At 38.3% G+C, this 18,732-nt stretch overlaps 1 protein-coding gene across 1 annotated transcript in view; it reads left to right on the forward strand.

Moving 5' to 3' along the window:
• Positions 1–14,703, forward strand: part of PDE1A (phosphodiesterase 1A) — a 245,129-nt gene extending 230,426 nt beyond the window's left edge. Inside the window, exons 18-19 of the mRNA XM_067549082.1 lie at positions 10,524–10,643; positions 11,028–14,703. Coding sequence (XP_067405183.1) covers positions 10,524–10,600 — 77 coding nt within the window. The 3' untranslated portion in view covers positions 10,601–10,643; positions 11,028–14,703. The remainder of the gene's footprint in view (positions 1–10,523; positions 10,644–11,027) is intronic.
• Positions 14,704–18,732: the final 4,029 nt, after the last annotated feature.

The raw sequence follows: 18,732 nt of genomic DNA on the forward strand, positions 1-18,732 counted from the left end.
ATGAAAAGAATTAATCTCCCAGTACCTTAAGTTTCCTAAATTAATATTTTTTGTTGCTTTCATTTTGGGGCTTTGTCACACATTCCACCCTACATGTGGGTGTTGGCAGGTTGAAATGAAGTCCCTTAGAAAGGCATAAACCCTGCTATGCCCCAGGAGAGGTCTACTTGCTCTCCCTATCTAAGAGGTATAACTGGTACTCCCTCATAGTACAGCCATCTTGTACTCAGGGTCATTACTGCACCACCAATGCTATTTCTGCAGCACCTCGAGTTCTTCCATCCAGAAGTTGACAGTTAGATCCTGGATAGCTTGAGAAATCTGATCTGACCATGGAATAAAATGGCAAAGTATGATTGTAGCTATACAGCTTGTGCACCATAAATTCCACCTTTCGATGCAATGAGCATATCATTATTTACAAGAACTCAATGTTATTGAAAGGAATGCTAGGGAAATGCCCTATAGAGCAGGCAGGATTTTAAGGGTTCAGGACGTTAGTTTATGAAATTGGTATTAACCTGCATTTGATTTACTTCCTGTTGGAGTTATTTTCTTTCCAAAGGTAAAAATGGTTTAGAAATTATTTGCTTTGCTAGGAAAAGGCTGAAAAAAGAGAGGGTACAAAGCTGCAACAGACCAAGGAGGGGTTTAGGGTTTGTTTCTATGTTTGTTTTAGAGAAAAAATAAATAATTAAAGGCTTCAAAAGGAAGGAAGTAGTAGGGCAATAGCAAAGTTTAATGAGGAGATGCGAATAATACCAGTCAAGCTCCCAAAATACAAGCCACAGCTCGTACAGGGTCTCTATGTCCGCTCCTGCATCATTGAACTAAATGCCTCATACAGAAGGCTCATGTCTGTACAAACTGATCCTGGGACATGCTATAAAAACAAGCCAGAGGTAGGGACTTGTAGTTGTAAACCCATGTCTGTCATGGAAATTAAATGGCAGTAGCAGATTTAACTGAATCCCATGATTAAACAGTAGCTGCAGTCGTCACACTACCTTTGTAAGGTCCAGGTCACCTCCAGAGACTGATTTATGGTCCATACATCAATTATTAATATAGCCTCTAATTTATTTAACGGTGATACATCTGAGCCTTCACAGGTCAGTGTCTGGCTGCAACAAACCTTGGGGCTAGTGCTGCTGCTACAGGAAGCTCCACCACAGCATGTTAGATTCACTATGGATCTTGAGATAAGAGCTGAATTGCTATGAAGGTAATTTTAGAAACTAAGTGAAACAGAAGAGAGCTAATAGCCAAGACTGCCATCAACTGTTAACTGTCATCCTTTTAGCAATGATGGGAACATATGAAGAGTATTGCTCATTGCTGGGCATGCTGTTGATAGACAAATCGCAAAACTATTTTATAATTATTTTAGTGCCATTCTGAAACGTACTTCAGTTTCATTTGGAAACTGTTCATCCCAGATACAGTGTACGAATGGATTTATTCATTCATTCATTCATGTGGAGTTATCGGTGGAAATATCATTTTATACAGATATAAAACAAGTTCCCTGCTCCCAGGATCTTACAATCTAGATTACTATGATGTGTCTTTTGTACACTAATGAATTTGCATCAAGAGCTATTTTCAGACTAACTGAACCATGAGATTATAGAGCAGAATGATTCAATATAAGGAATCTGGACAGTCACTTACACTGAATTTAGCTGTAGCTTAAATTTGAATGCCTTTTTGATTTTGTGCAGTAGGCACTTCTGTATCCATTCAAGTTCAGTGAGTGATCAGCTGCAGGCATCCTACTGAGAAACTTCCGTTCATTGATCTATGTTGAATTTAGTTTCAGCTATCTGCTTCAGTGATTTCTTGCCTCCATTTTCCAATATAGATAAAAATCACACAATGGAATAGAGAATTTCTAATTTTCTTAATTAAGAAGGAATATTGGATATTAGGAAATCATTAAAATAAATTCACATATGAAACAGAAGTATATCCATAATTTGACAGCGATATCTGTTTCAAATGGATTTGATGTTTATGCACCTAGTTGAGGTTAGTGAATAAATCAAGAAATAAGACAGAGTTTTTGAAGGCTGTCTATGCATTTGGATGTCCAGTTCCCATTAACTTTAACAGAAATTTCTAGGTTATACAAAGTATTCTTATTGCTTTCAGCAAACTATCAAAGGCTGAAGTCAGATAATGTACACTCTGTGGATGAGATCCTGGCCACATTGAAGTTAAAGGGAGTTTTCACCCTAGGTATTATTTGTATAGTATTTGTTTTCTGATCATGATAGTCTGATTCATTTTGTAAACTTAATATTTCATACTTATATTTTTTCTTTTAAAAAGAAAACCAGAATTTAAATATATCAGAACTACAAACTGTTCCAGTCAATAACAATACAATTACAATAACTACTTGCCGGATATAAAATGAATTGGTTCTTCCTGGATTGAGTAGTCTACAGTTTCAGTAGGTTATGTATTTTGACTACCAATCTCACTTCAGAAATATGTTTGATGCACCTACTAAACCATTAGTTTGGGAAAGAAATCACTTCATCATATCCTTCAATCTTTCTTCACCATGGGCAGTTGTTCTGATCCCAACGGTAAATAAATCTGTAGTTTAGAAATTTTCCTGGCCAGTTCTGGTATTTTCACAGTTTTGTGACTCTAATAAACAGGAGGGACCTGATGTAATTAGTGACTAAGGCCATGTCTAAACACCTCTGCAATTTGGACTATCAGGATATGAATTGCTGCATGCACCAAAGTGCTGCACTGTAACTCCCCCATGTGGACACTGTGGGCATGAATTTACAGGTCCCTAATTTTCACTAATGTAGTCCTTTTAGGGACCTTTAAATTCATGCCCACAGCATCCATACGGGGAAGTTACAGTGCAGCATTGGTGCGCACTGTTATTCACATCTTGTTTTCTGAATTGTGGGTCAGTGTAGACAAATTCTTAGTCATCTTGTTTGGATGTTACAGCTCCTTTTAGACTAGTAGAGTTTAGCAGTGTGCTCTAGCAGATACAAAAAAAAAGTGTCTACATTTAGTTCTCTGCTAATCTCTATTGTGATGTGGAAAACATATTGCATTTTGCTGAGATTAGCTGAAGTCCATTATATATCTATGGAGGTGTCATAGATGATAGAAATAAATCAATCTGTGTTTTAACTTCGTTGTAGCAGTCTGATTTGACATTTATATTGTTATTATTTGTACTACTGAGGTCATGGCTTCCTTGTGCTAAGCATTGTATAAATACATAACAAGAGGCAGTTCCTCTCCCTTGAGAATTAAAGAATGAATGTTTGATTCCAAGTGTACTTACCCATGAAAAGTGTGTAACATTGCGTTAGTGCTATCCAGAAAAATGGACAGCATGCAAAACCTCCAATTAATTAAGATTAAATTAATTTGCAACATCCAATAGAAAAGAGAAATCCCAGCCTTAAGAATAAAATACTTTGCATTTCCATTCCAATTCAATTCAAAATAATTTCTGCACATTAAAACTAGCTGATCAGCCTACATTCTAAAAGGGGTGAATTATTCTATCATACCCTCTAACCAAGTATTTGACATGCAAAAAAAAAAAAAAAAAAAAAAAGATCTATAATACTCACAATTTATTGAGGCTCTGTTGTATTTCAAAACATTCTTGATTAAAGTTGTGCTAGGTGATTTTGGAAGAAAGCCCTAATGGGATACAAAATTTAACCTTTAAAAAGGAGGAGATCTTTAAAAAGGAGTAATCTTTAAAAAAAACCAAAACCAGAAATGTATTTGTTATATAAACTAATATAATCCCCATCAACAATATTGTGTGTGTGCAAATGAACAACTTTCTAAAGCAACTCATTTTCTGCTTTCTTGGTGTGTGTCATATATAGAGCTTATTGACATTTTTCAATTGGAATCTTTTCTCATGGAAAATGTGGTTTCATCAAAGTCTGTTTCTTTAGGAAAATGTCAGTTTTATCAATATATTTGAATGTTCTGTTAAGATAATCAAAACAAAAATATTTCTTTTAAGCTGATATTTTGAAACTAAATGAAAATTTTGTTTTGAAATGGTTTGTTGACTTAAAAATGTCATTTTAATTCAAAATACCAATTCAAAACAATGTTTTTTTTATTTTAAAATGCTTCAGTCAAAAATGTACAAACTTCTTGCTTTAGCATTTCTGAACTGCAATTTTTTTGGAACGTCTAGTTCTGTGAAAATATTCTGAATTTTCCTCCTAATTGTGAATGAAAACAGGTGTCAAAATCTCAGAATTTCCCATGGAATAGAAATTCTGTTTTCCAGACAGCTGTAATCATGTCCAAGTTACTGGTATCAGTGCAAGTATCTGTCAGTTAGTAAGATGTAAGTGCAACAATACAGAACACTAGGTAATTAGTGTTTATTGCAGACTGTGGTGTATCATGCTGACTTTGTATACTATCCAATATGATGACCAAAGTTTAAGAGAAAAATAACGTTTGAGTACAGAATGGAGTTAAGGAGTGTACCAAGGAGAAAAAGGTTAGGGTTGTGTGTCCATAGATCTGACAATCTTAGTATAAAATGAGACGACAGATGGGTACGGACAGACTAACCAAACCTTTGCTTCATATAACCATTTAGAGGAAATCACACTTGCTCTTCAAAAAAGGCGACATATACAATGTAAGACTAAAAATGACCAAAAAACCCTCAGTGCTGTGGTAAAGGAAAGAATTGGATGGAATATCGTTAAATACATATTTATCCTCTAAGTCAGCACAAGGTTTTATGGTCTGTATAAGAGCTAATATTTTATGTTTATAGACTTCTATCAAAATATTTCTATAAAATTGGAGTGGTTTGTTTTTTTAAAAAAAAAACAAAAAACAAATGCAGATTAACATATAAAGAGAGATGAGTTCCATACTAATGTCTAACATCCTTCAGGCATTTCCTCCCTCTTATATTATTGGTGCAAAGTATCTGAAGCTGTTAAACCAATGTATCTTAAGAAGCTGCCATTTTCCATTAAATCACCTCTTCTCCTAAACGTGGAATAAGAACTTTGCACATTGCCCTATGTGATGCAATGAGTCTGTAGAACATGGCAATGTCCCTAGCACCTGCTGACAGCACGGATCAACAGACACTTTCCCATCTTGTTACAGATGTTGTGGTGTTGATGTGACTAGTCAAAAGGGAAAATGGCCGTCCTAAAATAGTCACCTAGTTTGAAAATTGGACTCTGTCTTTATAAAGTAGCCTGGATGATTCAGGATAAAATGCACCAACTATTATAGAGAAAGTAAACCAAGATATGCTGAGAGGAAGTCTGTAGAATACAGTGGAAGGGCTCATGAGCAATTGGTTCTACAGAGACCTGGTGCTCTATGAAACAACATAAAGTAACTAAAGCAAATTGAATGTGGAATAATACATTTCCCTGTAAATATTAGAATTCTCAGAACCTGCTGCTATAAATAATGGAATGATCTCTGAACATCACTATGCCTTGTTCACACATTTCGCCCTTCATTTTCAAGAAAGCAAACACTATTTCACTCTTCAGCTGAGGTTTCCAGAGAATAAGTGGTGCTCAGATTACATTTAGAGTACAAGTCCATGGAAGTGTGCAGTTTGTCTACGATACCCAAAGGGCTGAGTCTTCAATACCGCGAGAGCAAGTGTATTCTGTAGAAGTGACATAGTAGCACTCAGCAAACAAGAGCGCCGTCACTGCACAGCACTGTCGACATCCTCACTCTGAACTGGGAAGGGGGTTGTTCATTTCATCTGGCAATCCCAATGTGCTGTGGTGCTTCCAGAGTATCTGTGCCAATCTCCCATGCAAGGAAAAGCAATTTGGAAACTAATACTTCTATATAGTACCGTTGCTCATTTAAAGTTAAGCACCTCTGCACAGATTTCTTTGTACCATTGTACTTCAATCTCTTAAATTGCAGAGCAAAGACATGCATTGCTAATCCAAAATGGAAATAAGAAAGCAAAAGAACATAAATTCTGCCTGGACACTTGGGCATGGGTTTCAGCTGACTATGCTGCCACAAATTGTGCAAAAGCATCTCTCCTCCATAGCAAGTGAATAAAGGAAAGTGTTTTTAGATATTAGGGGTCTTTTATGTTGGGGATATGATTGTGTAAAGCTGCTGTTCTGGTGTGAACTGGCCTTTTTAGGGTTGAGCTAGCTTCTACTTATTCAAGCAAAAGGTGCCTACCATATATCTGTGACCCCAGTGTCCTAGATTATGGGGTAAGGTTTGGCTCATAAAGCCAGTGGATCTTTGGGGAGAGGAGTAGGGAGAGAATGGATTGGTGATCAGTTTGTACCACATGATGCCAGTTTATCACAGGGAGGTGTGATGCTTCCAGAAAAGATGAAGGGGGCCAACTCCACAATGGCTCTTGGGACCCCTGTGTAAAAGGTATACCCCTTCTCTCCAGTGATGGCCTTTAAGTCGCCAGCCATTGTGTATGGGGAGTGGTACCCTGGCTATGTCCCAACCCATGTATCCTTTTGGGTGGGTGTGCCCCTCTGGCAGCAGCACTAGTGTTCCCTTCGCACTTCAGGGACCTCCTGTGGGTGTGCTAGCAGGGAGGGCTTCCCTCCCCTGGGTGATCATAGCCCTTTCCTTTTCATGGCTGGACAAATTCGGCTTGTGACCCGAGCCAGAGTTAATTAACTGCTCCAACAAGCATCTCCCAATTTCTCAGACATTTTTGCATGTGCTAGTTAAGTTTTATATCTATCAGCATGTCTAATGTGCTGCCCATCACCCTAGTATTTGGTCACCAAGTCCCAGATCCCATTACAGCAGTTTCCAAACAGTGGTCTATGGAGCCCTTGCTGGTGCGCCATGGAGAGGTGACTTGTCACCAGGTGCTGGCTGATGCTTCTTGTTTTGAGCTCAGAGGAACAGAACAGATGTTAAGGGAGAGTAAAGGAAAAGCAAAGGGAGACAACATGATTCACTTATTTTTGTTGGATAAAACACACTGCTTTAAGGACAACTAAAAATGCATAATTCCCTAATGGTAGCGAGTAAGCAACTACTGTAGCTGCTAGAAAGATATGGAGGGATTGTAAATGCAAGACACAGTGGTCTCTATACTTGCAAATAAAGAAGAGGATGGTCCTTGATACTACTAAGAGGAGGACCACACTATAGCAAATTTGGGATCCTCTGTCTTTGCCTTCTACCAGCATCTACTCTTAGATTTAACTCTTGCAGGCTCTCCTAGTTCATTAACCCAACTGGATTCCTTTTCAGGCCGGCATTCATGCAGAACTGACCATCAAAAGTTTCCGAGGAAACTCCTCCTGAAAAATAGCATAGCCTTAGACCAACATTTAAGAAGCCAATAAATCCGTGATTAAAAATGTAGCATCAATCTCTGTGACAGTAGAGGACTATCCAGTATCTACCAATAGTATAAAACACACATGAGTATAAATCAATTACTCAAAGCCTCCTGGAGCATAACAGATATAATAGCAACAGGAAAATCCATATCAGCAGTGTGGCAATGTAATTTACATTGGCCCAGATGACAGCAGTTGATCAGTCTCTGCCTTGTAAGTGTCAGTCAAAGGAAACATGGTGGAGTCCTGGAACCCAGTTCAGACTTGCCCTGCACCTGGTGTAACTATTTACCTCAGTGTAAAGTGAGTATAAAATCCTACTATTCATGATTTGGTAGCATTTTCATTCACTTTGCACTGGCATAAATGGCTAAACAAGGTGCAAGGCACTGCTGAATCAGGGCCCTGACTCTTAAATGATAATTAGGGGGAAAATGCATGCTGCTATGATAAAGAGTAAGGGAAGATCAAAGAACAAAGCAATTGAGCTAATGATCAAAAAGCCCCAGGTGATGAGGAAAAGCCATAACAAGCACTTCCATTGTGGCTCATATGCTAAATTAAAAGAGCTAGAGAAAGTTTTCCATTAGTTAGATCTTCAGCTTTAGTTTGTGTAAGGATCAAACATACAAAGTCTCCTGTTTTCAAGGTTTATTTGCAATCAGTTTTGTACAGCTCCTGAAACCCTGCCAGTCATGTTATGCTGAGAATAACAAAATGATTAGATAATGCTTTGTTGCTTAAGATGATTTTTTGGGGTTTTTTTTGGTAGAAACAAATGTCTGAGCAGAAGCTGTAGGCTTTTCCTCGTCACCCTGGCCAGTAATATGAGGTTTTTTTCTTTGATCTGCCCTTATTCTTTATCCACAACAGCATGCATTTGTCTTCTAATTAGCATTTAAGGGTCAGGGCCTTGATTCAGCATTGCTCTGCACATTGTTTACCCATTTGCAGTAGTGCAAAGAGTATTAAAATGCTACCAAATCATGAATAGTAATGTTTTATACCCACTTTGCACTGAAGGTCTAAATTGGCTCCTAGGATTTTACAAATGAAAGCACTAACAACTCCTTAGGGATTAAATTCACACCTGTGAAGAAGACCGGCACAATATTTGTGCACTTTCTAAGTCCTATAAATCCTGTTTAGAAAGCCTAAGTAAACAGTGCATATACCTTGTGCTGGTCCTCTGCACAGGGCTGAATGCTATCACAAGTGTCCAAAATCTGTAGGCTTCGGGATGAATTCATTGGGACACTCCAGCTGGTTTGTGCCACTCAAGAGACGAAAAATAAACATACACCCAGTTAAAGCAGCCAGTTAAGCCAGGGAGTGGGCTCCGTCACATAGGAACAGCACAAAACAGCCAGAGCATTCTGGTGAGTCTTATTTGAAATCAAGGGATAGGACGTAATCACGAGAGCTGCTCAGAGAAACCTTGATTGACCCATATTCCTTTGGAATATGAAGTTCTATCAAAATCAAAACACAAAAGCAGGTCGGTTTTGCTGGAATTTTATTTTGAAGGGAAAAAAAAGGGGGGAGGGGGAGTTCCAACAATGTCAAATTGTCCTGTTTTGAGACTAGAAACAAAACATTTAAATGTTTTGTTCTGAAACTTACGCATTTGGGGGCTTATTTATTTTTTATGATAGTTCATAATACAAAATATAAAAAAAAACGTTGACATCAAAAGGAAACAGGTAGTTGGACTCAAAACTGAATATTGCTTTTCAGAATTTTACTTCATAGGAAATTTTGACATTTTCAGTTTTTATTCCAGTTCAGAACAAAGCCAGATTTGGAAATCTTGAAACCCTTTATGAAATGGAACTTCCATTCTCTGCCCCACCCCAATAATCGCCTTTAGACAGACAGAGGAAGAGCAGCTTAAGAGGGGGGGCTGATCTAGCCTTCCAAACGCTGGAGCATGGCATTCAGATATATGAAACCACAAGGCACTGAGAGCAGGGATGAAATCCTGGCCCCTGCTGAAGTCAATTGCAAAACTCCCACTGTTTTCAGTGGCACCAAGATTTCACCCATAGTGAATTGAATGCTTTTCCTCCTCTTCCTTCTCCTCCTCCTTTCCTTCCCTCTGACACCTCTCTACTAATCATTCAGTTTTCAAGCTAAGTTCCTCTTCTGTTTGTTTCCTCCCATGTATAAACTATTGTTTGTCCTCCTTTCAAACAGTTTTTCTCTACTTTAATTCTCAGCCTCTTATAGTACTTCCCTCTTCTTTCAAACAGCCTCCTCCATCTCCCCCAGCTGATTTTCTTCTACCTCCCTGCCTTTCCTTGCTTTCCCTCCACCACAATCTGCAAACCAGCTGTAGGTTTCATTGGTGCAAGTCAGTGACCACAACGTTCATTCAGCTGCTTAGAACTGAGCAGCTAATTTATAGTCAATTTATTTGACATATTTAACCTCTTTCTCTAGCTGCAAATTGTCCACAGTTTATAGTTTTCTATATTTATTCAAAAATATTCACAGAATAATAGCTGTAATCTAAATAGAGTTAATTGTAATTATTCCAGAGCGCAAATTCAATATGTGTGGCTTAGTTTTGAATGAATACACAAGTCACATGGTATTGTTTCAGACAGTGGACTGGGTAAATGGAACTCTCAGAACTAGGCTTCGATTGCAAATTTACAGTGATAGCTTTTCTTTTCCAGATGATACTCATCCCTAGAGTGGATTTAAGTGGTGCCTAGCCATCTTCACAGGGGTGACTTCACCCCAAGGAGCAGTTGAAATTTGTACAGAAAATATATTTAAAAAATTGTTCTAGTACTTCATTAACAATTGACTAATTAAAATGGCTTTATATTTGTTTTAATTAATGTTGCAATTCAATGCTTTCATTCTGTGTCTTTCCACATGAGTAAACGAAAATGATTAAACTGAATCCCCTATACTCACTCTGAAAAGGACGTAGTGATTGAAATGTAAGTATATGAAGTGTAAGTGATTGAAGTGTAAGACAGGCAACCTTGGAAAACGAAGGAAAATGTCTTAATCAGATGTAATATACTACAATATGTTACCCACAAGACAGGTTCATATTATGTATGAAAATGTAAGCAGATTCTATTGGCTTGATTAATGTCTTAGGGCACATTCTATTTGCATTTGTATGTTTTACAGGTGGGCCTACACACTATCAAAAATCAGAAGATATAGTAAAATCCACTGAACAAAAGCATGCTGTGATACGCAACTAGATTTGCTACTTCTTGAAGCCTTCTGATATTTTAGTAATGAAAGGTAATTTTACCATTTTTACCATGTCATAATTCTGTAAGTTTTGGTTGTAAGCATTGCAGTGGGGTATTAGTTTATTTGTAGTATTAGACAAATTATTTCCAATGGAATTTTTAAAAAGCCATAGAAACATTTCTGTTGCTTGTAGGTTTTTTACTAAACCTAAATTTTGGGGCCACTTGACCCTACAGCATCTCCTTAAGAAGCAAGACAGTGTCAGAAGAGGGAAGGACATATTAAAACAGTACCTTAAGTTTTTTTTAGTTCTTTTTCTCCAGACTAAATAATCTTAGCTGAAATGTCTCATTATAAAAACTTTAAATATTTGAAGTTTCATGGTAGAGCACATGTCACAATCATGTATTTTCATTTTAATTCTCTTTGCAGGAAAAACAGAACAGCACTAAAAGTTCCTAATTCAGCTTTCTGTGAGGCTGTCATCTCCTCTGTCTCCTTGTTCTTGGACCATGCCATTTTTACGGACAACCATTGGACAAAATAATGTTAGAAAAACCATAAAACCCTGAGCTGGTAACTCAAGGCACATAACTCTCAACATCTCAGATGTATTTGTAGCTGTTTTATTTTCTCTTCTATTTTGCCTCCTTAAACCTAGCCAGAGTACTTTTTTCAGTCAAAACTTGGACTTCATTTTATTTACGTCACTGAGACCAGTCATTGCCTACTGAGCATGAGATACATGTAAAAATATGAGGCACTTATCATTTGCACTGGTTTGCTGTAAAACTGCCGGTAACCTGGATCTACATCTGATGGAAATGGAAAGCCAAAATGAAGTTGGCTCAGACAATTGTTTAATCATCCACATTGCATAATGACATTTAAGTCCCACTTGTCAGATTTCTTAAAATGTCTGGAAACAAAATTCAAATGTAGACTGTACAAAGAAATATAAGTGTTGAACTAAGCAGCCCATGTGAACAATCAATGTATCCTGATGCTGTGGCTGCAGTTGGGAGAAAACCTACTGTTTAATGAAACCAGCCTTTGAAGTATCTGTTGAAAACTTTTTAAATAACTGTCTATACTAAGATTGAAATGGTCTCAGTACCATGTCCTATGGTATTCAGTAAGACCTTGGCAATGAAGTCAGACCTGCCATGGAGTTAGGTGCATATTGTTTGATATCAGGGGCAGAAGAAACAGATACAAGAACATTCAAGTGACAAATTGGCTTCATTTAAGCAAAATCGTGTATAAATAATCTGTAGATGGTATTGTTGCTCCTCAGACTGAGCAGGAAGGCAAAATTTGGGGCCTTGTGGGTGGTTCTGTTCATATGAAAACTCAGCAACATGGAGTCAGGATAATCCATGTTGTAATTTGTTTATTTACAGAAATATTCACACAGTCCTGTTTCCCTGAGCAACAGTAGGAATGGACAGCATACAGGCCACTAATTTCTTTGTTCAGAAACCCCAGATGAGCCCCCTCCAGCCAGCATAGTACCCAAGCAAAGGCTCCCTCTCTGCCTCGGCTTCCTTCCCAGGTCACACATGACTTTTTCTCCTGGCTTACAGCCTGCAACTCACCCCTCGCCCTTGCATGTGGAATCTAAAAAGAAACCCTATAGCTCCACACTTCTGGGTCACATGCACTGGCCAGGTGGCGTAGGTCATTAAATTGACAATACTCCCTTAATAGGCCTTTGGGTGGTGACCTCTGTGACCAACAACCCTTCATGAGCAGCCATTAGCCCCTTTCACAACAGTATTCAGTGGGTGTGAAATTCCCTCCTGTGCAGATGGCCAAAACAAAACCTATAGACTATTTACAACCTATTTTGCAGCCCTAAATGGGACCAAAGTGGAGCATAAGCCTTAGCCTGGCCCTCAGCATGGGTGAACTTCACCCCAGTTGAATCAGGACTAATGCAATAGTCACAGTTATGTTGATTCTCACTTACGTGTCTGTATTCGTTGACTCTTCCTCTCTTCTGGCCTGTAGACACCTGAACAAATGTAACTGAACGGGGTATATTCCAAGCTGTCAGTTTTGGGGTTAAAGGAATACCAAACTGTGGAACTCATGTCATTCAACACATAAGCCATATATTAGCTATGCATATTTAGTGTGCATAGTTTTAATTTAAGAAATATTTGTGCATAGAGGGTGTAAAAAGTGCATTTAAAATGTTTTGTGAATCCGGTCCAGAGCTTGTATTTAACATGGACTTTCTGTACAGTGCATATAACAAATGAAATGTTAACATGAAATTGTATCATATGCATTATAACATAACTGATTTTTTTTTTTTTTTTGCTGAATTAAGGATTTATATATATATTCTGCCAGTGTTTAGACAAATCATTAGTTACCGGGATCACTCAATTGCACCTTCCAATCCTCTCATTGAATGGTCTTTCCCTCACCCCCGCCTTATAATAAAATATAAATAATCTGATGGTTCCTAATAGCCATTATGACAATCAAAAGGCAGTTTGGTCATATCAGAAATAATTTTGTAAATTCTGAGCTGAATAGGTACTGGCAATGGTTCCTCTGAATTCAGTGGACGATTTGCCTCAGTAAGAGTGGAGTAAGAACTTCAGGCTGGTACCCTCTGGAAAAACATGGGGCCAAATTTTTCAGACATGCTGAGCATCCGCAGCTCACACTGAAGTTGATAGAAGCTGCAGGTGCTTGGCATCTTTGCAAATGAAGCCCATGAAATGTTAGTGTTCTAAGAGAGAGTATTTTCCAAATGTGTTGTTCCTGGTTCACAGAGACTAAAACCTTTGCACAAATGCATGAAAAGTTTGACCACACTTTTCAACTTTTGACTCTTTTCAGAATTGAACTTGACCTCTCTGTTGTATCTATTTCCAGTAGTGATTTACACACTGCAGACTTTTGTTACTGAAAATGTATTTACCAGCAGAATTCACTCCACGATCTGCAAGGCCCTGTGTGCCTTATGTGAGGTGTTCAGCACGCTCCACTTCTATAGAGCACCCTCAACTCCTGGGCTGGGAGTTAGGGGAGTTACACACCTCATAGGAGGCGCTCAGCACCTTCCAAGACTGGATCATTAATCTGCAAATATGTCTTGTGTGTGAATAACCTGACTTGCCAGTTTGTATTACATTTTTAAGCACTGTGATGGACTTCATTGAATAGTGAAGAAGGATACTCAATTTTCTCAAATATGTCTTCTATTTAACATCAGTTAAGTTTCTTTCTTTCTTTGCAGCAAGATTGTACCTGTGTTTGACCCAGATCGTACTGGGTTATCTATAGAGGGTGAAATTTACCTCATTGGAGAGAACCAACCTGAGACCTATGCATCACTTACTTGAGTCTTCAAAATATGGCAAAGGTGGGACTTAAATGGTGTATAGACTTTGTGCTGAGGCCTCTGTATGAGGATGAATTTCCCCCTGAAACATTCAAGGATGCACTGACACAATATTGCATGGGGCCATAAAGAATGGGGCTTGTGTATGCATCTCCCCCAGGAGCATTATGGCAGTGTTTCCCAACCGGTGTGCCGTCTGGCCCAAACAGGTGTGCTGCAGAATTTTTTTTGTAAAACTACATGTGAAAACAAAAAAACCCCTTCCTGTGTAGTGTCGGAGCAGGATCGCAGTCTGTGCTTTTGCTCTCCAGGCCCCTTTCCAATATTATGCATGTGTCACATTCCATTCCCCAAAGCAAGGTTCAGAGAGCAAATTTGAGTCCTGCAGAGTGGGGGCAGGGAAGGGGGAAGGAAAGAGGGAAAGCCGTCATCTGATTGGCCCTCTGCATCACTGCCCCACCTCCTTCAGGGATAAAGCAACTAATCAGAGCTCAATCTCCCGCCCCCCACCCCTCCTCCTGTGAGCAACGGGTTGGCTCTTCTGCCCTCCTTGCAGCCGTGGTCCTGTGGCAGGGGAAGAGCCCCTGGAGTTGCCCACCCACAGCCTGCAAGGGGAGCAGGAACCCTGCTGCAGCACCCCAGGGTTGAGAGTGGGGGAGAACCCCAGGAGTAGCTGAGGTGGCGGTGCTGGGGGGCATAACTGATTGAGAAGGGGAGGTGAGGAGGCAGAAATGGTGTAATGTGGGGAGTCTGAAGGGTGGCTGGGGTGTCAGAACTGCTGGGGCCAAGGTGGGGGTGGGGCAGAATTAGGGCCATGTTGGTGTGAATGTGTGAGTTCACTGAAACTACTTGTCAGAGTCTGTGCAATAAAGTTAATGGTGTTAGACTCTAACATCACTAACTGTATTGTACAGACTGTGAATGGCAGGGGTAGTAAACAGCTTAAACTGAGGTGGTAAGAGGGCGAATTCATTTGGAGGCAATATGGTGATGTGCCTCAAAATAACTGTAGGTAACCAGGTGTGCCATGGCAGAGAAAAGGTTGGGAACCACTGCATTATGGAAATGCGCCCCCCCACAGAGTACAATGAGGAGCCCTAGACACGTGTACTCCTCAAAAGTTTTATTTCGTACTTTTATCTTGAGCTATCTGACAAATATATTCTGTAATATAGTTATGGATTATGATTTAGTTATGATTATGATTTTTTATTTAATTCTCAACCTACAACTTTTGTGTTCTTATTCTGCTGTACGTGTCCGTATTTCCTATGATAATATTGCTAAATAAATCATATTTGAGAGCAAGGATTGTGAAACATTTGAGTGTCAATACAATTTTGCATTACTGAAGCATGTTTGGTCATTTGCATATGGATTGTCTTTGGAAAAAATGACAAAGCATAAATGGATTTTATCAAATCCTTCTCACTCTTGTGACTGCATTTTTTTCATGCCGCCTCCTGTTTCCAAACCATTTTGCTTTCCTCCTCAGGTCCATCTTGAAATTAACTTTATTTTAGCTGGCCTGCCACTGTTAACCTTTTGCATTTATGTTCAGACTGGGCTAGTCCTCCTAAAATAGTGCTCACATTAAGGAAAAAATAACCAGCTAAACAAGGGCTCTTGCAAACGCTGACCAATTGATCCCATTGGAGTCAATGGGGCTATTTGTGACAGTAAGGGTTTGCAAGATTAGACGCACGTGAGGGGCAAAGGGCTTAATCCAAAACCTATTGAAATCAGTGGAAAGACTCCCATTGACATCAATATGAAATTTACAAGAAGAGATAAACCAAATTAACAGATTTTTTTCTATTGTATCCCACCCCATCCCTCATTCTTTTGTCTGGACTATGTCTATTTTAGACTGTGAGCTCCACAGGGCAAGGTTCATGTCTTTTTGTAGGTCTGTAAAATGCCATGCAAGGTATTGTACAAATAATAAATAATTTAAAATTAACAATGGTATTCAAGACCTCAGTGGTAAGGGTGTAGCAATCGAAACTTACGTATTTTAATTGAATATTATGTAGTGATAGTCAATGACAACAAATGAGAGAATTAAATACAAAATGCATGTTCTTCAACTGCAACTTTAAAGTAAAATCACAATACACAAGTGTCTTATCTAATTCTTTTTCTGAGGGTCCTTATGCCATTTGGTATTTAGTTAGTATTATCAGATAGAAAATGAAAATGTGTAAAGTCAAAATCTGTTTTCTCTTTCATGGATGTAAACCCTGTGGAATTCCATTGACACCAAAAGAGCTAATCGGGATTTGGATTTACACTAATGTAGCTGAGCGCAAAATTTGACTTGTCATGTTTTTACACTGGGATTTTCAAATTCACCCAAAGGATTTAGTCATCCAACTCCAATTCATATTTGAAAATCATGCCTTTAAAAAACAAAGGTAAGCAAAATATTAGCCTGTGAAAGAATTTAGATAATTTATTTTTAAGTAAAAAACATTTTAAAAATACATAGCTTGCTTTGTAAAGCTGTGTTATGGGAAAAATATTTGGGACATTTCATTTCTCTGGGATTTGATTTAACTTTCCTGCTCATTTATTTATTTAACAGGGCTCCAACAATATTGTAAAAGTGTTTTCCCAGGCCTGAGTGTGATGAGTCTGATATGAGTAAAGAGTTGTAATTACTTAGGCTCTGATCCTACAAATCCTTAGACATGTAAGTAGTCCTAGTGAGGTCAATCAAATTATTCATGTGCATAAAGTTAAATGTGTGTGTAAACCTTTGCAGGACCAGCATCTTAGTCATCTTTGGATGAACACCCCTGCAAAAAGTTCTGCTTTTGATTATGCAGCTGTCTTGGTTATAGTATCTTTATTCCAACTTGGAGGCAAATTAAACTGATGCTGCCATCAGAAGAGCTTGACCAACACGACAGCCCTCCAACAGAGATCAAATGGCTCACATTTTAGTTCTTACAGCTCGTCATTTACTCAAGTAATGTAATTAACTAATTAGTCATTAAAATGATGCTTAAAGGCTGACAAACTGAAAAAAACCATAAAGGTGCTGGAAAAACATGAGGTTCTGATAAAGCTCTTTAAAATAGCACTTGTGCTCTTGATCCTTTGTTTTGCGAGAGCTTATTTTTGGTAAACAATTTCTTAGAATTTTTTTTGGAATTCTACATATTATTTAAATGTTTTTCTAAAGGATGTAATTTTATTCCTTTAAAACACATCATGCCAAACATTATTAAAAACAAAATTACATCTCATATTCGACATTCAGATACCACAGTGATTGGCACAGCCCAAGAACCAGAATCCAATTGAATTAAGCCTATGATTCGCTAGAGATAAAAGAATAGAAACTTATAGTTTTTGTTTGGACTATGGTTGTAAAGTGACTTCATCATAATATAGGGCCTAATTCTGACATCCTTATATAGGTAACACTAGTGTTGACTGCAACAGGACTGCAGAAGCTTTAGAGTTGTGTGCATAATTAGGGCTAGGTGAAATTTTTCAGATAAATAGCTTATTCACTTAAAATGCAATTTCCAGTTGATTGAAACTAATTACAAAAGTGGGTTGAATTCAGCAATTAGTTTTGAAATTAATCGACAGCATGATTAAAACAAAAGGAAGTATTTCACACTTCCCACAGTCAACCTGTGGAACTAATTGGGCCCAGTTGATGTGCCCAGTCAACTTGTGGAACTAATTACCAGGGGATGTTTTGAAGGCTAAAAGCATAACTACATTCAAAAAAGAATTAGTTAAGTTCATGGAACATAGGTCCATTGTTGACTATTAGCCAAGGTATTCAGGGACACAGCCCCATGCTCTCGGTGTCCCCAAGCCTCTGACTGTCAGACACTGGGACTGGACAATAAGGGATGGATCCCTCGATAATTGCCCTCTTCTGTTCATTCCCTCGGAAACATCTGGCATTGGCACCTGTCAGAAGACGGCATACTGGCTAGATGAACCTTTGGTCTGACCCGCTATGGCTGTTCTTATGGTCTAACAAAGTATTTTGATTTTTTGTTTCTTTCAGAATGATGGTTTGTATCAAAACTTAGCTAAATTTATTTAAAACAAAACAAAAAAGTGTAAACAAATCCCAAAACTAAAAAACTACAATCACAACATCTTGTTTCAGGTCCAACAAAACATTTTGTTCCACCGCAACTGAATTTTTTTTCAGTTTTTCATTTCGACATGAAAAATGAAAAATTTCCTTTTCAGGTCAACCCAAAATGATTCCCCTCTCCTCCCACCCCCCGATTTTTTCAGTTCAGCTCTACTCCGAATATCATGAACAATCGTTTCAAATCCTAGAAAAATGTCATTGATTTTATTACTGGAAGATTAAATAGGTTGATCTCCTGGGCCAAATTCAATAACACAAAGGGGTCAAATTCTTGGCCTAACATTATTGCAGCCAATGATATTATATGAGAGATGTGATCAGCCTAATGACTTCCTCTGTTCAATTATATTTTTGGTTATCTTCTATACTAGCAGGGCCCAGTCCTGTGAAGTACTAATGACTGCCTGAATAGCACTGCATGACATCAAGTCACAGTCAGCTACTCTATTGAGGGGTGTATGCCAAACCTCATGGGACTGAGTCCTTAATCTGGAGATATAAAGAGCTTTTTGGATGATCGTTATCTTATTTGAATATTAGTGTTTATCTTTTACAGCACGTTACTGCATTTTTCAATTTTTATTCAACTAGAAAATATCAGTATGTCAGGTGTTAAAATATCATGCAACATGCATCTG

The sequence above is a fragment of the Emydura macquarii genome, unplaced genomic scaffold (assembly GCF_026122565.2).
Source record: "Emydura macquarii macquarii isolate MOO-44397 ecotype Brisbane River unplaced genomic scaffold, CSIRO-AGI_Emac_v2 contig_1253, whole genome shotgun sequence".
NCBI classification, from domain to species: Eukaryota; Metazoa; Chordata; order Testudines; family Chelidae; genus Emydura; species Emydura macquarii.